Raw genomic sequence first — 16,034 nt, 5'->3', positions numbered from 1 at the left:
TGACTGTGGACAAGTTACAACAGAAGAGGTTTTGTTTCTTGTGCAAGGGCTTGTGTTGACCTCCAATCACAGAATCATAGTAAATATACCAACTGAATTAATATGCAATTCATGCAGTATTCAATGCTCCTGCACAAATAAAATCTTTGGCTTTAATAGCTCAGGGCATATCCTATCCCTGACTTTCTCTGTAAATTTGCAGTTATGGAAACCTAGCTGCTATTGCCAAAGGACAGATTAAACTAGACAGGAATAATAATAATAATAATAAAAATAAAACCAGCATCTTACCCTATCAACCTTCATTATTTGGAATCGCTGAGAGATATCAGCTGTGTTGGCTGGCAATCGAGATCTTCCTGACACAAACCTCATAAAAAGCACTCTCTCCTCATTTGAAAATTCTTCAAGGGTATGCCAGAACCATTGTACTAGCTGATGCTGTTCATCAACTTCTCTGTAACGCACAACTTTCTTCAGAACTTCAACTGATATTTCTGGCATTCCACAGACCATTTGTTCCAACTGCTTAGCAGTCAGAAGAGACAACAAGGGAACTGGAACAATCCAAGACATTCCTTCTCTTACAGCAGCCACCTATTGCCAAAAAAAAAGAAGAGACATTGGAAATGCAATTGTCGTACTTCTGCCACTTATTGTACCATCCAAATAAATGCAAAGGCAATGTATCTGCTAATGAACAGGGTAAGGAGAGAGAATATCTGCCAAATACAACCTCCCACACATGCATACCCTGCATGGTCAACAACCTCGCAAAATTCTGGAGAATATTAAAAATATTATTAAAATAAAGCTATTTTTAAAAGTAATTACACATAAAAGATTCTGCCACAATACAGCAGAACTTAAAGTACAAGTTAGTAGCTTATTTTTCTAACACAGGTTAGAACTCTGCAATTCTGCATGCAGCTATGTCTTGAGAAAAAGGAAAAGAATATTCCTAACATCTAATTATCATAGTGCTTTTTCAAACTTCACTACATGAGTGACAAAACACACAGAAATTTGCAAATAGGTAATTAATACTTCTCAGAACATTTATATTTGTAGTTTCTTTGCTAAAGCAGAAGAGAAACAGTTTTCAGTTAAACTAATGTCTGTCCACAATACTTACTTCAGCTAGACTCTATGTTGCTATCATGTCTAGTAACAGTGCATAGTGCACACAATTGTGGCAAAGTTTCTCAAGAATTGACAGTTGCAATGGAACTGCTCTGATGAAAAAGAAATTCTCATTTCCAGTACTCTTTTGTCAACTGAGCAGTTGCTAAGAAAAATAGAACTGACTTAGAACAACAACAACAAAAAAACAACAACTAAAAAGAACTATAAGAGCTTGTGGGGAAAAAAATCCTTGGGGATACAGCAGAAAACCAAACTTTTCATATTCCCTAATAAACTGTAATGGAAACTTACACGAATCAAAAATGCTGTTCATGTTAACAATGTGGAGAGGATCATGATGAGATTCTTACCTGACGGTCCATTTCATGAAGTCTGTACTCAATTGCCCTCTCCACATATTCTTTCCTGTTTGAAAAGGTAAGTGGGATACTGTTCCCTCCAGGGATTATGGGAACCATTTTACCATCAGCACTTTGACCAACAAAAGAATCTAAAGGAATCATCTGTTAGGCAAAACAGAAAAAATATGTTTAGTGTAAGTCAATCAAGTGATCTAGGTTTAATATTTTACTATCAGTCACCTAGAAATATATTTAGGTCATGAACTATTCCAAATGCTTATCAAGGCCTTGTTATCCCAGTAATGGAAATATTTAATCATATAATAAAATTAATACTGAGATTAAGGTTAATCTGATAGAAGTGACCACTTTCAGAATAAACTCAAAAGCTCCAACTTTTGCATCTTACCTCATGGAAATTTTCTTCAGTAATCCCACTGTCTTCAATGTGAAGAATGCTGTTGAGGGTCTGCACATAGAGCAGATCTACCTCCTCCAAATCCTCCAAGATGAGTGGGATACAACAAAGTTGCTTCCAAACCATTGGAGCCAAATGAAGATCTAATGGCTTTTTTGTACGAATAGCTACACCCATGAGAATACCCAAGAATTTAAACTGCATCAGATGTTCATCTAAACATGCTGAAGGGTTAAAGAGAAACCTGGAAGAAAAGACGGTCAAAAGACTATAGTATAATTTCTGTGCTACTTCATTAGAGGCAAAAGAAGAAATATTTCTAGGCACAGCATAGTAATTGTCAACACAATTATCAGCAAGAGGTGTCCAAATAAGTAGATTATTGTTATTTTTGACTGTTGAAATAAAGGAGGCCAAGATGGGCAAATTTAACCCTGACCACAAATACTGAAATTCTTAATGTTACACTAAATTCTGTATCAGCAATCCAGAAAGTTCACATTTAAACCACACCTTCTCCTTCATGTCAAAGTAACATCACAGCCTGAAGGAAAAGAATGTACTAGGGACAATCGTGAAGTCTTACCATTTGGTATAAAGTAGTTAACAGAAGTTAATTTTCACCAACTTACATCTGCAATAAAAAGAAATCCTGGACAACTTACCTATCCCTATTGTAGCCTACTTCAGCAGTAGCATTTGGAGAAGGAATAAGCAGGTCTACTACTCCAGTTTCCAGTTCCTTAAAAATCAACAACAACAAAAAAAAGCATTCTTAGACACAGGGACAAGAAACCTATTACAGAAATATTTTGACATTATAGCATTACAAGACAGAATAGTCTACGACAGAGATTATTACTTATTAAAAATTCTTTTGAATACTTAAGAGAAAGCAACAATGGTAGGGCTGGTTTTCCTTAATAAAATCAAGTTTATTTGAAGGCCTGCCTGTATGTCAGACTATAATCATTCTTTCGCTGTGACTACTCTGTGATATATTCCTGGTACCTGTTCTAGAAATGATCAAAAGCCCTAAGCTATACACCCTACCAAGTGCACTTTTTGCATGAACTACCAATGTACCAAATTTTTCAATGAATTATTTTCTGAGCCCTCATTACACCTCACAGTGAATGTAAACTGCCTAGGAAAGAATCTGTAAGTTAGGCCTCAAGTCCTTATCTGAATCAACCCTCTCTGGTCTAACCGGTATTAGAAATATCATTAATAAACAGTTCTTTAGTTCCTTTCATCCTGTATCCTAACTGTAACTCCAATTCCAGCTCCAGCACTAACTATGGCTGTTCCCCTGTCCCAGACTAAGCAGGCCTATTAATTATCCTCTTTTGACAGCATTAATTCTCATTCTTTGGGATGTAATACTCCTGGAAGAGTAAAGGAACAACCAAAGTTCTCCAGCCAGTATAGTTTTCAATCCTTCTCCTGGCTACAATCATAGTCGTGCCTTAAAAGCAACCAGATCTATCTTAGTCCTAGCCCATAGCCCTCAGTTTCCAGATGAATCTGTATAGCAACAATATTCTGGCTACGGTCATAGTAAAAATACTTTCTGCCACTGAACTCCTTTCCAGCACTGAACCCAACAGGCAACAGATTTTCACATATGTTAGAAACCCCTGACAGAGGTGTTACTGTATTTTATGCCTACAATCTTATAGAACATATTGGCTGGACAGAAAGGGGGTCTGCAAAATGTTCCCATAACGAGTAGGGGCTATTGTGGAACTTCAAGGTGGCCTATTGTAACACTAAGTTACAGTGTGGCTTTTTTGCATCTCATTGCCACAATTTGAAGAAGGTTTATTTTTCCTCGGAGACATCCATAAGTAGACAGTTCTAGTACTATGACTCAGGACTGAAGAATAAGAATTTAGCATGCTGCATAAGGAAATCTGACAAATACAAACAAACACCAGATACAACAAAAACTCTACCAGGCATTTTGAAGTAATAGACTCTTCATACCTGACACATTTCTGTAATAGTGTCATCAAACACTCCCCCTGCATCATCGGCTCCTTCTCCAACCAGTTTCACTTTCCAGGCACGGGAAGGTAGGCGAAGGTCTGATGCATTCAGCTTTACCACTTGTCTTGCTATCTGTACAAAAATGGGCTTGCATTTCCGACCTCTTTTGAAAAAGAGAAGAGAGGAACAGCCATACAATGTAACTCATAAAAATGTAAAGGCTAGTGAAGTTACTTGGTCATAATAAAGCTGTATAGAGAGAATGGTATACTAGAAGTTATGGAAAATGTATGAATATCAGTATTTGATATCAAATACATTCCCTGTGAAAACAATACTGACCTGGTTGATATTCTTTTTACAGTAATCAGAGGCCCATAGTTTTTTCCCTGAACCATAGTTTTTCCTATAGAGCGTACCATGGGGAGTGTGTACACTCGTGGTGCTAGCAAGGGTCTTAGCTGTCCTTGAACTATTCCCCACGTTCCAGCATTGTAATGAGATGTACTGTTCTGCAATAAGGCAGTATGAGAATAAACATTAATAAAGGTCATTAATTCAATTCCTTACAGAGTAAAAACCTTCATAATTAATCACTAGCACTTCAATATTTCAAGAAACAGGTTAGCACTTTTTGTTTATAGCTTTGAGGCTACTAAGTTTTTGGAAACTAAAACACTGACATGTCAATATTAGCGTAAATGAAAATACACAATGATATTTGAAAATGTCTGGCTTAATCCAGATCTGTATATTTGTTTATTAAATAAATAAAAAACATACAAACAAAAACTACAGAACCTACCAATAAGGTCTGTCTTTATCTGGTGAGAAACTTTCCAGTGACATGGCACAACACAACACAGCTAAGCTGTATTTTTCAAATGGAATTTTACCTGGTTATTGGGACTGAGGTTAAGTAATCTCCATGAAGAGTACATGAGGTCAGAAAAATGGTACAGCAGTCTGAGCCTTGCTCTTACTGTATGAATGCTCACTTCTTTCAGTGCCCCATACTGTGGTGGAATGGCATCAGGTAAACCAAGCTGTAAAGGCACTGAAACGCCTACCACAGTAAAAGAAAGAATGCATTATTTCGTCATAAAGGGTAGCAAAATTCAGAGACTAAGATAATTTGAAAACTGAATGAATGTGAAACGAATTTGTCCAAACGTTCCAAGGCTCCAGTTGCATTCATCCCTCGGGAAACAAAAAGACTAAATCAAACAACCATACAAACCATCTGTTTTTTACCTGGAGCTCTTGGTGGAACAGGCGGTGCTGTCCAGGCAGCACTGTGGCAACGTCCTGCTGAAATCTGTCGAATATTTTTTCCTTGCAGGACTGTTATTAGGGTTGGTTCTCTGACATGGTTGGTATGGCCAAGTCCAAGCTGACAATTTGTAACAGATGGAAAAGGCACAAGGAAGAATCAACAACTATGGAAATACTTCTAAAACACTCTCAGCAAAGATTCAGAGCAAACAGTAAAGAGCGATTCTTATTGACAACATATACTGGGTTAAAATATTTAGCTTTTAATCTTTTATTATGCTATCATTTACCTTTTATTTTGGATAAAACATTACATCCACCCTTAATGGGAGTAGCAAATTTAGGTGGCAAAGAAACCTTAAAACAGCTACAGATTTTTTGCAAGATGTTTTGTACACTGAGAAATTCATCTATGCACAACCTCTCATGCATAGTCAACACAGCTCATGCCTCTTCTGTACCATTTAAATACCACTTCTGCTGTAGCATAGAAGCTCTTACAATAGTTTATGAAAACACAATCTGTGTAAAGAGAATGTCTACTAAACCTATTCTGACTTTTTACTGATAGCTTTGAATTTCATTTCTAAAAGTGGTAACTTTGTATCATAAAAGTATAAAAAATTATTCCTACACCATATAAACCAAGCTTTTTAAACTGCAAGGGAAAACATAAAATAGGCTTTCAGAACCAAGTTTCTCTATTTTTTTTCTTTTTACACTAACATTTCTCTTTCAAAAATACAAAGTAAGCATCATTCTAAAATTAGACAGACTTCTTTCAGAAACTATTCTAAACAACTTGCTCAACAAGCATTCTCAAATACTCAATCCTGAAATATCAGAGGAGCAACTTTGCCCTTCTCTTAGAGCAGCCATCTGAGGGGCAGGGGAGAGTTTGATTTTCCACCAAAAGGTATACATTACAACGACATCTATAAAGTGTAATTAGCCTTATAAAGGTTAGAAATAAACAGGAAATAGTATATACCTGTCCTTCAGAGTTGCTACCCCATGCATATACATCCCCTGTAGATGATAAAGCAAGCGTATGCTCTGCTCCTACAGCTATGTCTTCAATAAAGACTCCTGACAGTACTGGAACTTGCTGGGGTCTGTTGTGATTTCGAGCTCGGCCCTCTGGTAAACCTATAAGGCGATCTGAAATTGCAAGGAAATATCCACGTATGTAAAGAACATCAAAAAATGAATTTTACTTGCAGGCAAAGTCAGGGAGGGACAAAAAGCAACTCTTAGGTACTCTTAGAACTGGGACTAAATAGAGAAATTTAGTGTACATTTCCTACAAAATCTTACATGTGCTCATTAATATTGCCAAAATTGTTATTTTCACTGTAAATCTGAAACAAAACCAAAATCTATTAAAACAAGACTTCTAGATCTAAGCATATAATTTTCCAACACACAGGAGTTAACTGACTTAAGAGCAAATATGTTTATTTCAGTGTAGCTGGCAACTTGCCTGTCCAGAGTTTTGAACGATTTGTGTAGGTATAGGATTTATGAGGCAAAGTGAACATTCAAGTAACCCACTGCATTTGGATGGGTGAAATTTGATGAAGATTAAGGAAAACACTCTTCAAAAGCTAAATTAGAATATTTTGAAAGATAGTTTTTGTGAGATCAAACTAGATACAGCCACAAGTCTGGATTTTAGGCCTATGTTAATACTGCATTGCTGTACTTCCAAAATCCACATTGGGTCACTCTTATAAATGCGTCTTAATATTCTTCATTTTCACTTTCAATACACAGAAACATATAGATGGAAAGATCTAAATACCAGATTGCCCTACCTTGTCCAAAAGTATATACATGACCATCTTTTGTCAATGCAACAGAAAACTGGGTTCCACAGGCAACTTTTTTTATTCCAATTCCACAAAGAATATCCACTTTCTAAGGGGGTAAATGAGAGGACAAAGAGCTATGATGTTATGAGGGTACAAACAGAAAGCAAATATGAATTACATATATATCTTCTGCTTCCAAAGATAAAATTTATAATTCCCACAATGCAATGCATACAATACAGCATTACTCTGATTAATGCCTGTACATGAATACAAGAAACTGAGACACAGTTTTCTCTTTTTCTTTAACAGAACTAACATCTTATTCTATGTGCAATGATTCAAAAGACCTTTAAATTACTGGTGATTGGTGGGGGTGGCATCAGAGGAAGCCCATCAGTGTGGAAACAACCTTCCCCACAAATTCCAAAATAAGGAACCTCTCTGCTTTAAACGAATCCTATGACTGTCACTGTTCGTATTATCTCTGACATAAGGTGAGACTGGTTTACATGAGATGCTTTAGAGTGTCATGCTTAGCATAACATATGATCAGAATTATTTTTGCTAGATTTTATTAGAATAGTATAGCCTCTGGAATTACTAAGTTAAATTCTGAAAACTACATTCTGAATTCTGCGCAATACATTTAGCAATGCTGAAAACTTATTGAAAGAGGGATTTCCCCTGTGAATTCTAACCTGTGGTGAGGATTTTGCAGTGGAATTTCCCAAACCAAGTTTACCATAATCTCCATCTCCAAAAGCCCAAACCATTGAGCCATCAGTTGACACAGCTACAGTATGATTGAGTCCACAAGCCACCTGGTTCAAAGAAATATGTTATTACTACAGTTTTTGCCAACTTACTACAAACTTGCACAACCCAAATACCTTCTAGAAAAAAAAAAAAACACATTTTAGAAAATAACTATCCCTTTAAAGACACTGAAACTTGCATTGCTTCATATAGTGTTTTCAAGACATTTAGGACCACATTAGTTGTGTTGTTTTTTTTAGCTCATGAATTCATACTTAATGCCTACATATTGAAACTTTACAATGTTTTAAAAAATGTGGGGGACGGGTTGCAGTTTTGTACAAAGAGGATCAAAAGCCAGGAAAGAAATCTGAAAAAATACACATACTCAAATTCCGCTATTACAATCAAAATAAAAGCCAAAATTAAAAAAAAGAACACTAAAATATATTGAAAATATCAGCTTTAAACAAATATATGATTACAGTTTTAAATAAACCATGCCTGTCCAATCTGGTAACCCTCCAGTGCTGTCACTCTTTCTGGAAGTTTCTTATTGGAAGTATTTCCAAGTCCTAATCGACCATAATCACCATTTCCAAATGTAAAAAGTTTGCCATCCGCTGTCACTACAGCTGAGTGTTTGAAGCCACATGACATCTAGAAATAAAATAATTGTAATTTATACATGTAATTTATATTTTAGGGAAAAAATATTACACACATAAATATGTAATATCCTTTTCACACACAACATATTTACTTCATAAAGATGTAAAGTACAGATATTGTATTGTAGTATTAATGACTCAACATTCTACCTCTTTTTGTTTTCCATCACAGTAAAGTTAGGAGGAAGACAGGTGGATACCTGTGTGAATAAAGGCTTTCAGACAAAGCCAGGTAACTTTTTTTGGACTGTTATAAAGCAGACTTAGTAAGGAGGAGGAGGACTGGTGACTTGTTTTAAAGGTCAAAGATATCTATCTGACAAAGACCAAGGGAAACTGCTAAGTTGTGTCTGTGTTTTGACAGCCTTTTGGATCATCCCTTACTTCCAGGCTCTTTCAAATTTTTAGTCTTCTCAAATAACAAGTGTCAAGTAACATCACATACCACCAGTGAGTCTTGTGATCGTAACATTCTTCAAGTGGGAATTATCAACTCGCTTCATAATGCTCAGAAAGAAGTCAGAAGTTGCCTGTTTTCATTCAGTATCTGAATTCAAATTGGCAAGACTGACAAAGGCTCTGGAACATCTCTATCGCTATCTGTACTGGTTACCCCAAGCCAGTATTCCTAGCACTAAGTTACAATATCTGCAGTTCATAAGAGGAATAAAAAATGCTGTGGAACCTGCACCACTTCTTCTCCTTGCAGAGCCTCTATTTGTCTAGGCCTGCGCTGTCTGTCGCTGTTCCCATGTCCCAGTTTGCCATAATCTCCATCACCCCAGCTAAAGACTTCCCCACTTTCCGTTAAAGCCATGGAATGTCCATCAGATCCACAAGAGGTCACCAGCTGTGTTACAACAAAGCCTGTTAAAGAAAAGTGAGAAAACAGCGCTTACAGTAAATTATAATGAACTCTTCATATGCATCCACCAAGTGCCCCTAGTGGTAGCACATTAAGGCCAGGGAAAGGAAGCAACCATGAGTATAGTTTTTTCTTATAGCAATTGCTTTATTTTTATTTTGAAGGAACTCTTCATCTTCTCATGTGCAACCTATGCTTCTGACCTGCTGTTAGCTTTGAAATGAAACGTTGCTATCTTGGGCAAACACTTTTCCTCAAAGCCTTCTGAAAATTAAGGAATTTTAATATGTCACTACTTAAATCATGAGAAGAAATAAAAAGCTAGTTTATTTGTTCAATTTTTTATTTACTGACTACAATAGTTCAATATGTCAATCTGTGAAAAGTGTCTAGACAAATAATTATATTAACTGCCAAAATGCTTATTTGTTCTCTATCAATCGAGTAATTTCAAACCAAACAGTCTTACCCTGCAGTGCTGAAATGACCGTTAACACATGAAGATCATCTGAATTTCCTTGTCCCAGTCGCCCATAGCTCCCTTCTCCACAAGCCAAAACTGTGCCATTAGCTTGAATGACAAAAGTACAATTCTGACCACAAACAACCTAGTCGAGAAGAATACACAGGTGTTATTTTTGTTTTAGATGCAGCAATGTTGTAAGTCCTGTGATAAAATGTACCATTTTTTTTTTTTTTGTCAAGGCCACAGATTCTGTCACATTAGAAATACCTTCACAACAACCCTATTAGCATCACTCATCCCATGTTTAATGGAGTTTTAGTACCTAATCACATCTTAATACAAATTATTTCATTGATTCTTGCTACTAGTTTTGGCAAACCTTCTTACAGAACCATAAAATCATAGAATGGCTTAGGTTGGAAGGGACCTTGAAGATCTTCCAGTGAGAGAAATCACAATATGCTCCTATGTGAGATTTATCTTGACATTTCCATCCTAAATGTTAATTTTAACCCAGAAAACAAAATGGGCACGTGAATTATGCTAGAGCTGTTTGGGTATTTTCAAGTCATGCTCCTATCAAGCAATTTTGTTTTGTCAGATTTCAATGGCTTAATTTGAAATTGTCAAATAATTAAAGACTTCTTTAGTGAAAATACATGTTTGAGTGTACTTCGTGGTAAATTCAAACAACAAATTGAAGACATTTAGATAGAGATTTTGACAAACAAACAATAATACATGTTATAAATCAATAAAAATAAAAACATATGTTTAAGTGATCACCTGCTGAGCCTGAGAGAATGAAGGTGCTGCTACTGGTATCATGACATTTCTACCAGCTTCTGCTAACTGTCCGTGTCTTCCTGCTCCCCACAGATACACATCACATTTGCCTCCCAAGTGCCAATCCTATGGCATAGCATGAAAGGATGCTTTAGAAAAAGAGTACTTTCAAAAGCTTGCCATGTTGAAACATAAATAAAATTCAATTTTACTAACCTCTGGCCTTGATGTTGCCCAAGACATTATCTGTTCATCCATACCATTGATCCATTTACTGTTATCCTATGCAACAAAAGGCACAGTTAAGACATTCAGTTCAAGAGATGCACATTATTTAGCTGTTATGTAACACATTTATTTTTTGACTAATAACAATATGCTAATTCAAACTATTCTAAAAAATACAAAAATAAAAATGAATGTATGCAGACTAAAATACTTGAATTTTGTCTATAGACCAAGCTTATTTCCTTACTATGCCGATCTATCAATGGCACAATTATCCATGGCTTGCAATCAAAAAATAAAATAAAAAATTGTGATGGAATAATCTTTTCCCTTTTACAGATACTTATTAGGGCTTTTTGAAGCTTTAAACGCAAACATTGTCTGAAGATGTCATACCTTGCTGATAAAATTTTCTTAATCTTACATTCTTATTTTGGTTGACATATTGTAACAAGTTATAAAGACAATTACCTCTGCCAAAATAATTCAGTGTAGGAATGTGCCAGAAAGTTACTCTGAAATCGGTATAGTTGAGCTCTAGATTTCTTGCTTCTATCATATCAGAAAATTACTGGTGTTTTTTTCCCCTCAATATGCAACTGACTTGCATTCATGACTACACACACAGGGAGCAATCTTTACAGTACACTCTGTAACAGTTAATTAAAAGTATACTTATTGCTGGTACTTATGTGTATATATAAATATACATTATAAATATTTGCAGTTCAGAGATGTTAACTGCATCATAGCATATGCTTAACACTAACATGCTTTGTTGTCAAGGCAGTATAGCACATTTTACCATTAGGAGAGTAAGTTCATCCTCTGGAACAGGCTCAAGGTCTGGAACAGTAAAAGATTCTGGGAACTGTGCTCCCTTGGCCAGGGCTTCAGCAGCTTTTATGGTAGTTGAGAAACACTCTAGCCAGGCCCATTCTGTGGGACTCCAGGCTGAAGGATCAGGGAGGCAGTTCTGGTGATGAGGTGGTACTGGAGGATTGCACAACAGCTGATCTAGGTGAAGGCCCACAGCGAGTGATGCTAAGCATTGCATATAAGGACTATGAACAAGCTGGTCTCCACAAACAACATGGGGCTAAAGGTGAGGGGGATGGGAGAGAGAAATCAAACATGCAAAGTTAGGAGTATATATTCATCAATTCGGAAACAGGAGTCCTTCAAAGCTAGTCCTGTAGACAAATACTTTCTTCCACACTTAAATTTTTTCTAGGATTTTAAATACTCTCAAACTAAAAGGCTGCTAGTTTTGAGAATACTGAAAGATACTTCCAAAAAGGATGTACGGAAGTCTTGGATTTTCAGTCTTGAAACACAGCAACCTGCTGAGATTCAAAGTTATCTTAAGTCAGACATGAATTTTAAGTATTCTCATTAACTTTTCTTACCTTTTCATAAGCATACTGTTCCTGAAGCATTATTGGCAAACGTTCCAAGAAAGCTCGCATGCAAGGAGCCATATTTAATCCTAGAACTCCTTGCTGTTTCAGTGCAGTCCTACACGTTGCAAGGATGTGATTGGAAGATATCCACTCTGATGTACAGTTCACTACCAACACATCCTGTATAACAGCAGCCACAAGACACATTAGAAATTTTAAAATCATAGAACAGGATTGCTCAGCTCCACTGATTTATCACCAATTATCTTAGTTTCCAAAGGGACCAGGAAATACATAAACTTCAGTATTTTTTATGTCTGCTGGTGAATAATCTGCTGACAAGCACCGTGGAGTAGCTCTGTTCATATGCCACTTCCTCATATGTTAACATCACATTCTCAAGGCAACATTAGGATTATCATTCCAAGGAAGAATGCAGACAGATGTTAATAAGCAGAGTTCATTTCAGTGACTGTTGTTGTAACCTTAAGTATTAGCTCTGCAATATGATCTTCAACATCTGGGCCGAATTCAGAGAAGACTTTCAAAAAATCCCCAAATATTTAGAATCAAATGCACCATGACTCTAATAACAGAAACCGTATCTTGTGCCATGTTTAACTTCGGTCACGAAAAATTCCATCTTTTGGAATAATCAGCTGTGGGGGGGTTTTTGTTGTTCTTTTGTATTTTTTTTAATTACTTGAGGAAGTGCAGGACACATGCAGGCTTCTAAATATTGGCACTTATGAAGCTTCTGTTCAGATACCAGAAGTTCTTGACACAGAAAACATTGAAGTAAATTCTGCTGCTCCTTAAAAAAAATCTGAAGTTGAGGCTGGTTGAGACTAAATTAAATCACTAAGGAGTTTTATTTGTTTTGGGAAATGAAACATCTCTTCATGCTGCATAAACAAAAAATTAAGTGTCTTTATCCTATTTTTGTGTCCCATTTACAGCTGCCACTGTTAAACAGAAAAGTTGATATAACCAGTGTGCAGCATCCTTTATAACCCCCAGCTCAGAAGGTTTTCTCCCTCCTCCACCTCCACTGCCCAAAACTCAACATGGGATACTTCAAAAAAAAATCTTTTTATGGTCAAGTGATAGTTGAAAGTCAAAGCCACGTAGCTTGCAAATATAACAGGTTTAGACAGACTGTCAGTTACCCAAGCAGATTTGTACACAAGTACGTTTGGATAACATAAGCCAATAAACAGAGAGAGATGGGTCCTGCCTGCATACTTATTTGAAAAAGACAAAGGTTTTATTTTAATAAGATAATTCTCAGTACAAAAATTTAAAAGATTACTTTAACACACAGTATCACCTTTGATCTGTTAGAACACGCAGCTACTCCAACTTCGGGTATCCATACCGCAGTCTGAATAGCTCCAGAACCTATTACAACACTCTGTAATACCGAACCATCCTAAGGAAAGAAGTGTTTTGTGTCAGTGTGTATAGAGCTACTTTTCTATTTAAATACAAAGTATATTCCTAAGGGATGATATACTCCCAAGCTGTTCAATAACTTCTTAAAAAATGAAATGTCTATACTAAAAGCAAAAATCCATCTAGCAATTTTATCATACAAAGGACATAACGTAACAAAGGATTTAGAAGTGTTTAATACTAAACATTGTCTGATTCTTGGACAAGTTCTTGTAGTAAATGAATATATTGTTCCCATCTGTAACAAGAGCAGCTGCTTCTGCAAGGCCTGACTAACGTGACCAAGACTAAAGAGTGAATAAGTAGTAGAACCCTAAAATACAAATTACTTGAATGTTAAGTATAATTTCAATTTATCTTTTATTAAGTATAACATCATACCATTATATTATACTACACTTTCTCTCATTTGTAACATACTGGGGGAAAACAAAAAGAGTCTGATGACTTGACCATTTGAGATACTTACACTAAAAAAATAATCATGCCTCCTCTAAGATAATCTTACCCGTAAAGACCAAATATTCATGAGACCTCCAAGTCCACCAGATACTAATGCCAGTCCATCAGGACTGAATGCAACAGTCCGAACAGGAGTAATATGGCCTCTCAGCTGAAATACACACTTGACTTCTACTGGTTTTCTGTATCCATCCTGCAAATCATTTCATAGTTATGGAACTTGTTACAGAAAAAGGAATAGCATAATTTAACTTCTATATTCTGTAATAAACACTGATAATTTGTAGAGATGTAGTAATTTCCACAGGATAATGAAGTCCAAAATTATAAATATCTTTGTCATGTTATCATCTTTTCTCCCTGTACAAAATGACATCAACATTAAAGACTGAATTACAATTTAATTTTATATTGATTAAATTTATTGTGACTTAATTTTACCTAGAAAGAATTTAAAACACTTAGTGAATTTTAGTATAAATTTAACAACTTTAAAAAATGGAAACAGTTCAAAATATACTCTTTAGCTAAATAAAATTCACTTAAACCTGTGATTTTTCATTTCCTGTTCTAAAAATGCCTACAAATGTAATATATATATATATTATTTTTTTTTTCCAGCAAACACCTTCTCTTAGTAAATTTGAGATTTGAGTAATTTGTTTACATTTCCCTCCTCCCCAGTTTCAGAACAAGCAAAGGGAATTTCTTCAACACTACTCCTTCTACCTTGGCACTTGTTTCTTGGTCCCACCATCCTTCTGAGTATGTTGAGCTGGACTGCAATGCGGTTACTATGTCCTGGGGAACAGTCCAGACACACACCAAACCATTGTGGCATCCTCTGAAGGAAGTCAGGCAGAAAAACAAAATAAAAAGTATTAATATAAAGTATTAACTAACAAAACGTCCTGTAAATATCAGTTGGCACCACCTTTCTAGAAAACTATATTGATCAAATCATCTAAAGTGGAAAGGAGTGTTATCCATGGATAAATGCATTCCTCCTCCTATTCCACTCCCTAAATTCCCAACCCTCATGCCAACGCTTTTGAATTTTTTTCTAACGCCATAATCTCAAAAAAAAAAAAAGAAAAATATACTTGCAGGAAAACAACAGATTTCAAGCACAGGTTCACCATGCACAAGTCTTATGACAGAGAAAACAGTAAACATGACCAGACCCACACTTTCCATTTAAATTTGGATGCTTTATGGATCTCATGAAAACTGGCTTACTGAGTAAACATTATTTGAAAAAACACAACACTTATGTTTGCTCTAGACATTAATGACCAGTAGAATTAAAAAAAAAAAAAGATCATCATAAAAAAAAAACACCCAACTGCAAAAGAGCTAAAACAAACAAAAAAAATTACATACGTAGCTAGTAAAAGCTGTAACTTGGGTCCTTTCCCTGGAAGAGCACACCAGGCAATGCCATTCACAAGAGCTGGATGGGGCAGTGAATGCAGACGTCTCCAAGACCCTCCCATATATCCCCAGAGTTTCACTGTTTCTTCTTTGGCACATGTCAGGAGAATCTTACCAGTTGGATCCCACTTCATACTAACAATCATATCCTATTAGATGTTAAAAATTGAATGTTAGTGTAAAGTAACACAGTAAGAACAGAGGAAATTTAACTGCCAGAGCTAATCCGATGTTTAATTACTAATAACAAAGAACATTTTATTCTCAAATCATAACAAGTAAAGATAATATGAATGATACTTTTCAGAACACTCACATTTTTTATATTTTTTAATTGCAGCAGGAATTACCTTAAAGGTGTTGGCTTCATAAGCCTATTAGGCAATGGGACCGATGACGTACTGAGTCTAACCAATGTAGGAAAGAAGAGCCCATAGTGGAAAAGCCAAGTATAGTTTTATCGCCACAGCTTGCTCACTTCTGTGACTAACTACCACACTTCAAATATTTAAGACAAAT

At 35.9% G+C, this 16,034-nt stretch overlaps 1 protein-coding gene across 17 annotated transcripts in view; it reads right to left on the bottom strand.

Annotated features, from left to right (window-relative positions):
* The window catches only part of HERC1 (HECT and RLD domain containing E3 ubiquitin protein ligase family member 1), a 123,923-nt gene that overhangs the window by 1,286 nt on the left and 106,603 nt on the right, over nt 1–16,034 (bottom strand). For all 17 annotated transcript variants that reach the window (XM_067004046.1, XM_067004044.1, XM_067004047.1 and 14 more), the window contains 22 exons: nt 15,465–15,664; nt 14,811–14,925; nt 14,128–14,274; nt 13,495–13,596; nt 12,171–12,344; nt 11,567–11,860; nt 10,750–10,815; nt 10,534–10,659; nt 9,751–9,889; nt 9,102–9,283; nt 8,250–8,405; nt 7,688–7,810; nt 6,990–7,092; nt 6,164–6,333; nt 5,152–5,290; nt 4,794–4,963; nt 4,240–4,409; nt 3,895–4,060; nt 2,571–2,647; nt 1,897–2,149; nt 1,497–1,649; nt 292–597 (listed from right to left, as the gene is read on the bottom strand). In XM_067004046.1, coding sequence (XP_066860147.1) covers nt 292–597; nt 1,497–1,649; nt 1,897–2,149; nt 2,571–2,647; nt 3,895–4,060; nt 4,240–4,409; nt 4,794–4,963; nt 5,152–5,290; nt 6,164–6,333; nt 6,990–7,092; nt 7,688–7,810; nt 8,250–8,405; nt 9,102–9,283; nt 9,751–9,889; nt 10,534–10,659; nt 10,750–10,815; nt 11,567–11,860; nt 12,171–12,344; nt 13,495–13,596; nt 14,128–14,274; nt 14,811–14,925; nt 15,465–15,664 — 3,531 coding nt within the window. The remainder of the gene's footprint in view (nt 1–291; nt 598–1,496; nt 1,650–1,896; nt 2,150–2,570; nt 2,648–3,894; nt 4,061–4,239; nt 4,410–4,793; nt 4,964–5,151; nt 5,291–6,163; nt 6,334–6,989; nt 7,093–7,687; nt 7,811–8,249; nt 8,406–9,101; nt 9,284–9,750; nt 9,890–10,533; nt 10,660–10,749; nt 10,816–11,566; nt 11,861–12,170; nt 12,345–13,494; nt 13,597–14,127; nt 14,275–14,810; nt 14,926–15,464; nt 15,665–16,034) is intronic.

This window comes from Anser cygnoides, chromosome 11 (assembly GCF_040182565.1).
Source record: "Anser cygnoides isolate HZ-2024a breed goose chromosome 11, Taihu_goose_T2T_genome, whole genome shotgun sequence".
Classification (NCBI taxonomy): Eukaryota; Metazoa; Chordata; class Aves; order Anseriformes; family Anatidae; genus Anser; species Anser cygnoides.
This window is presented reverse-complemented; position numbering and strand designations above follow the sequence as displayed.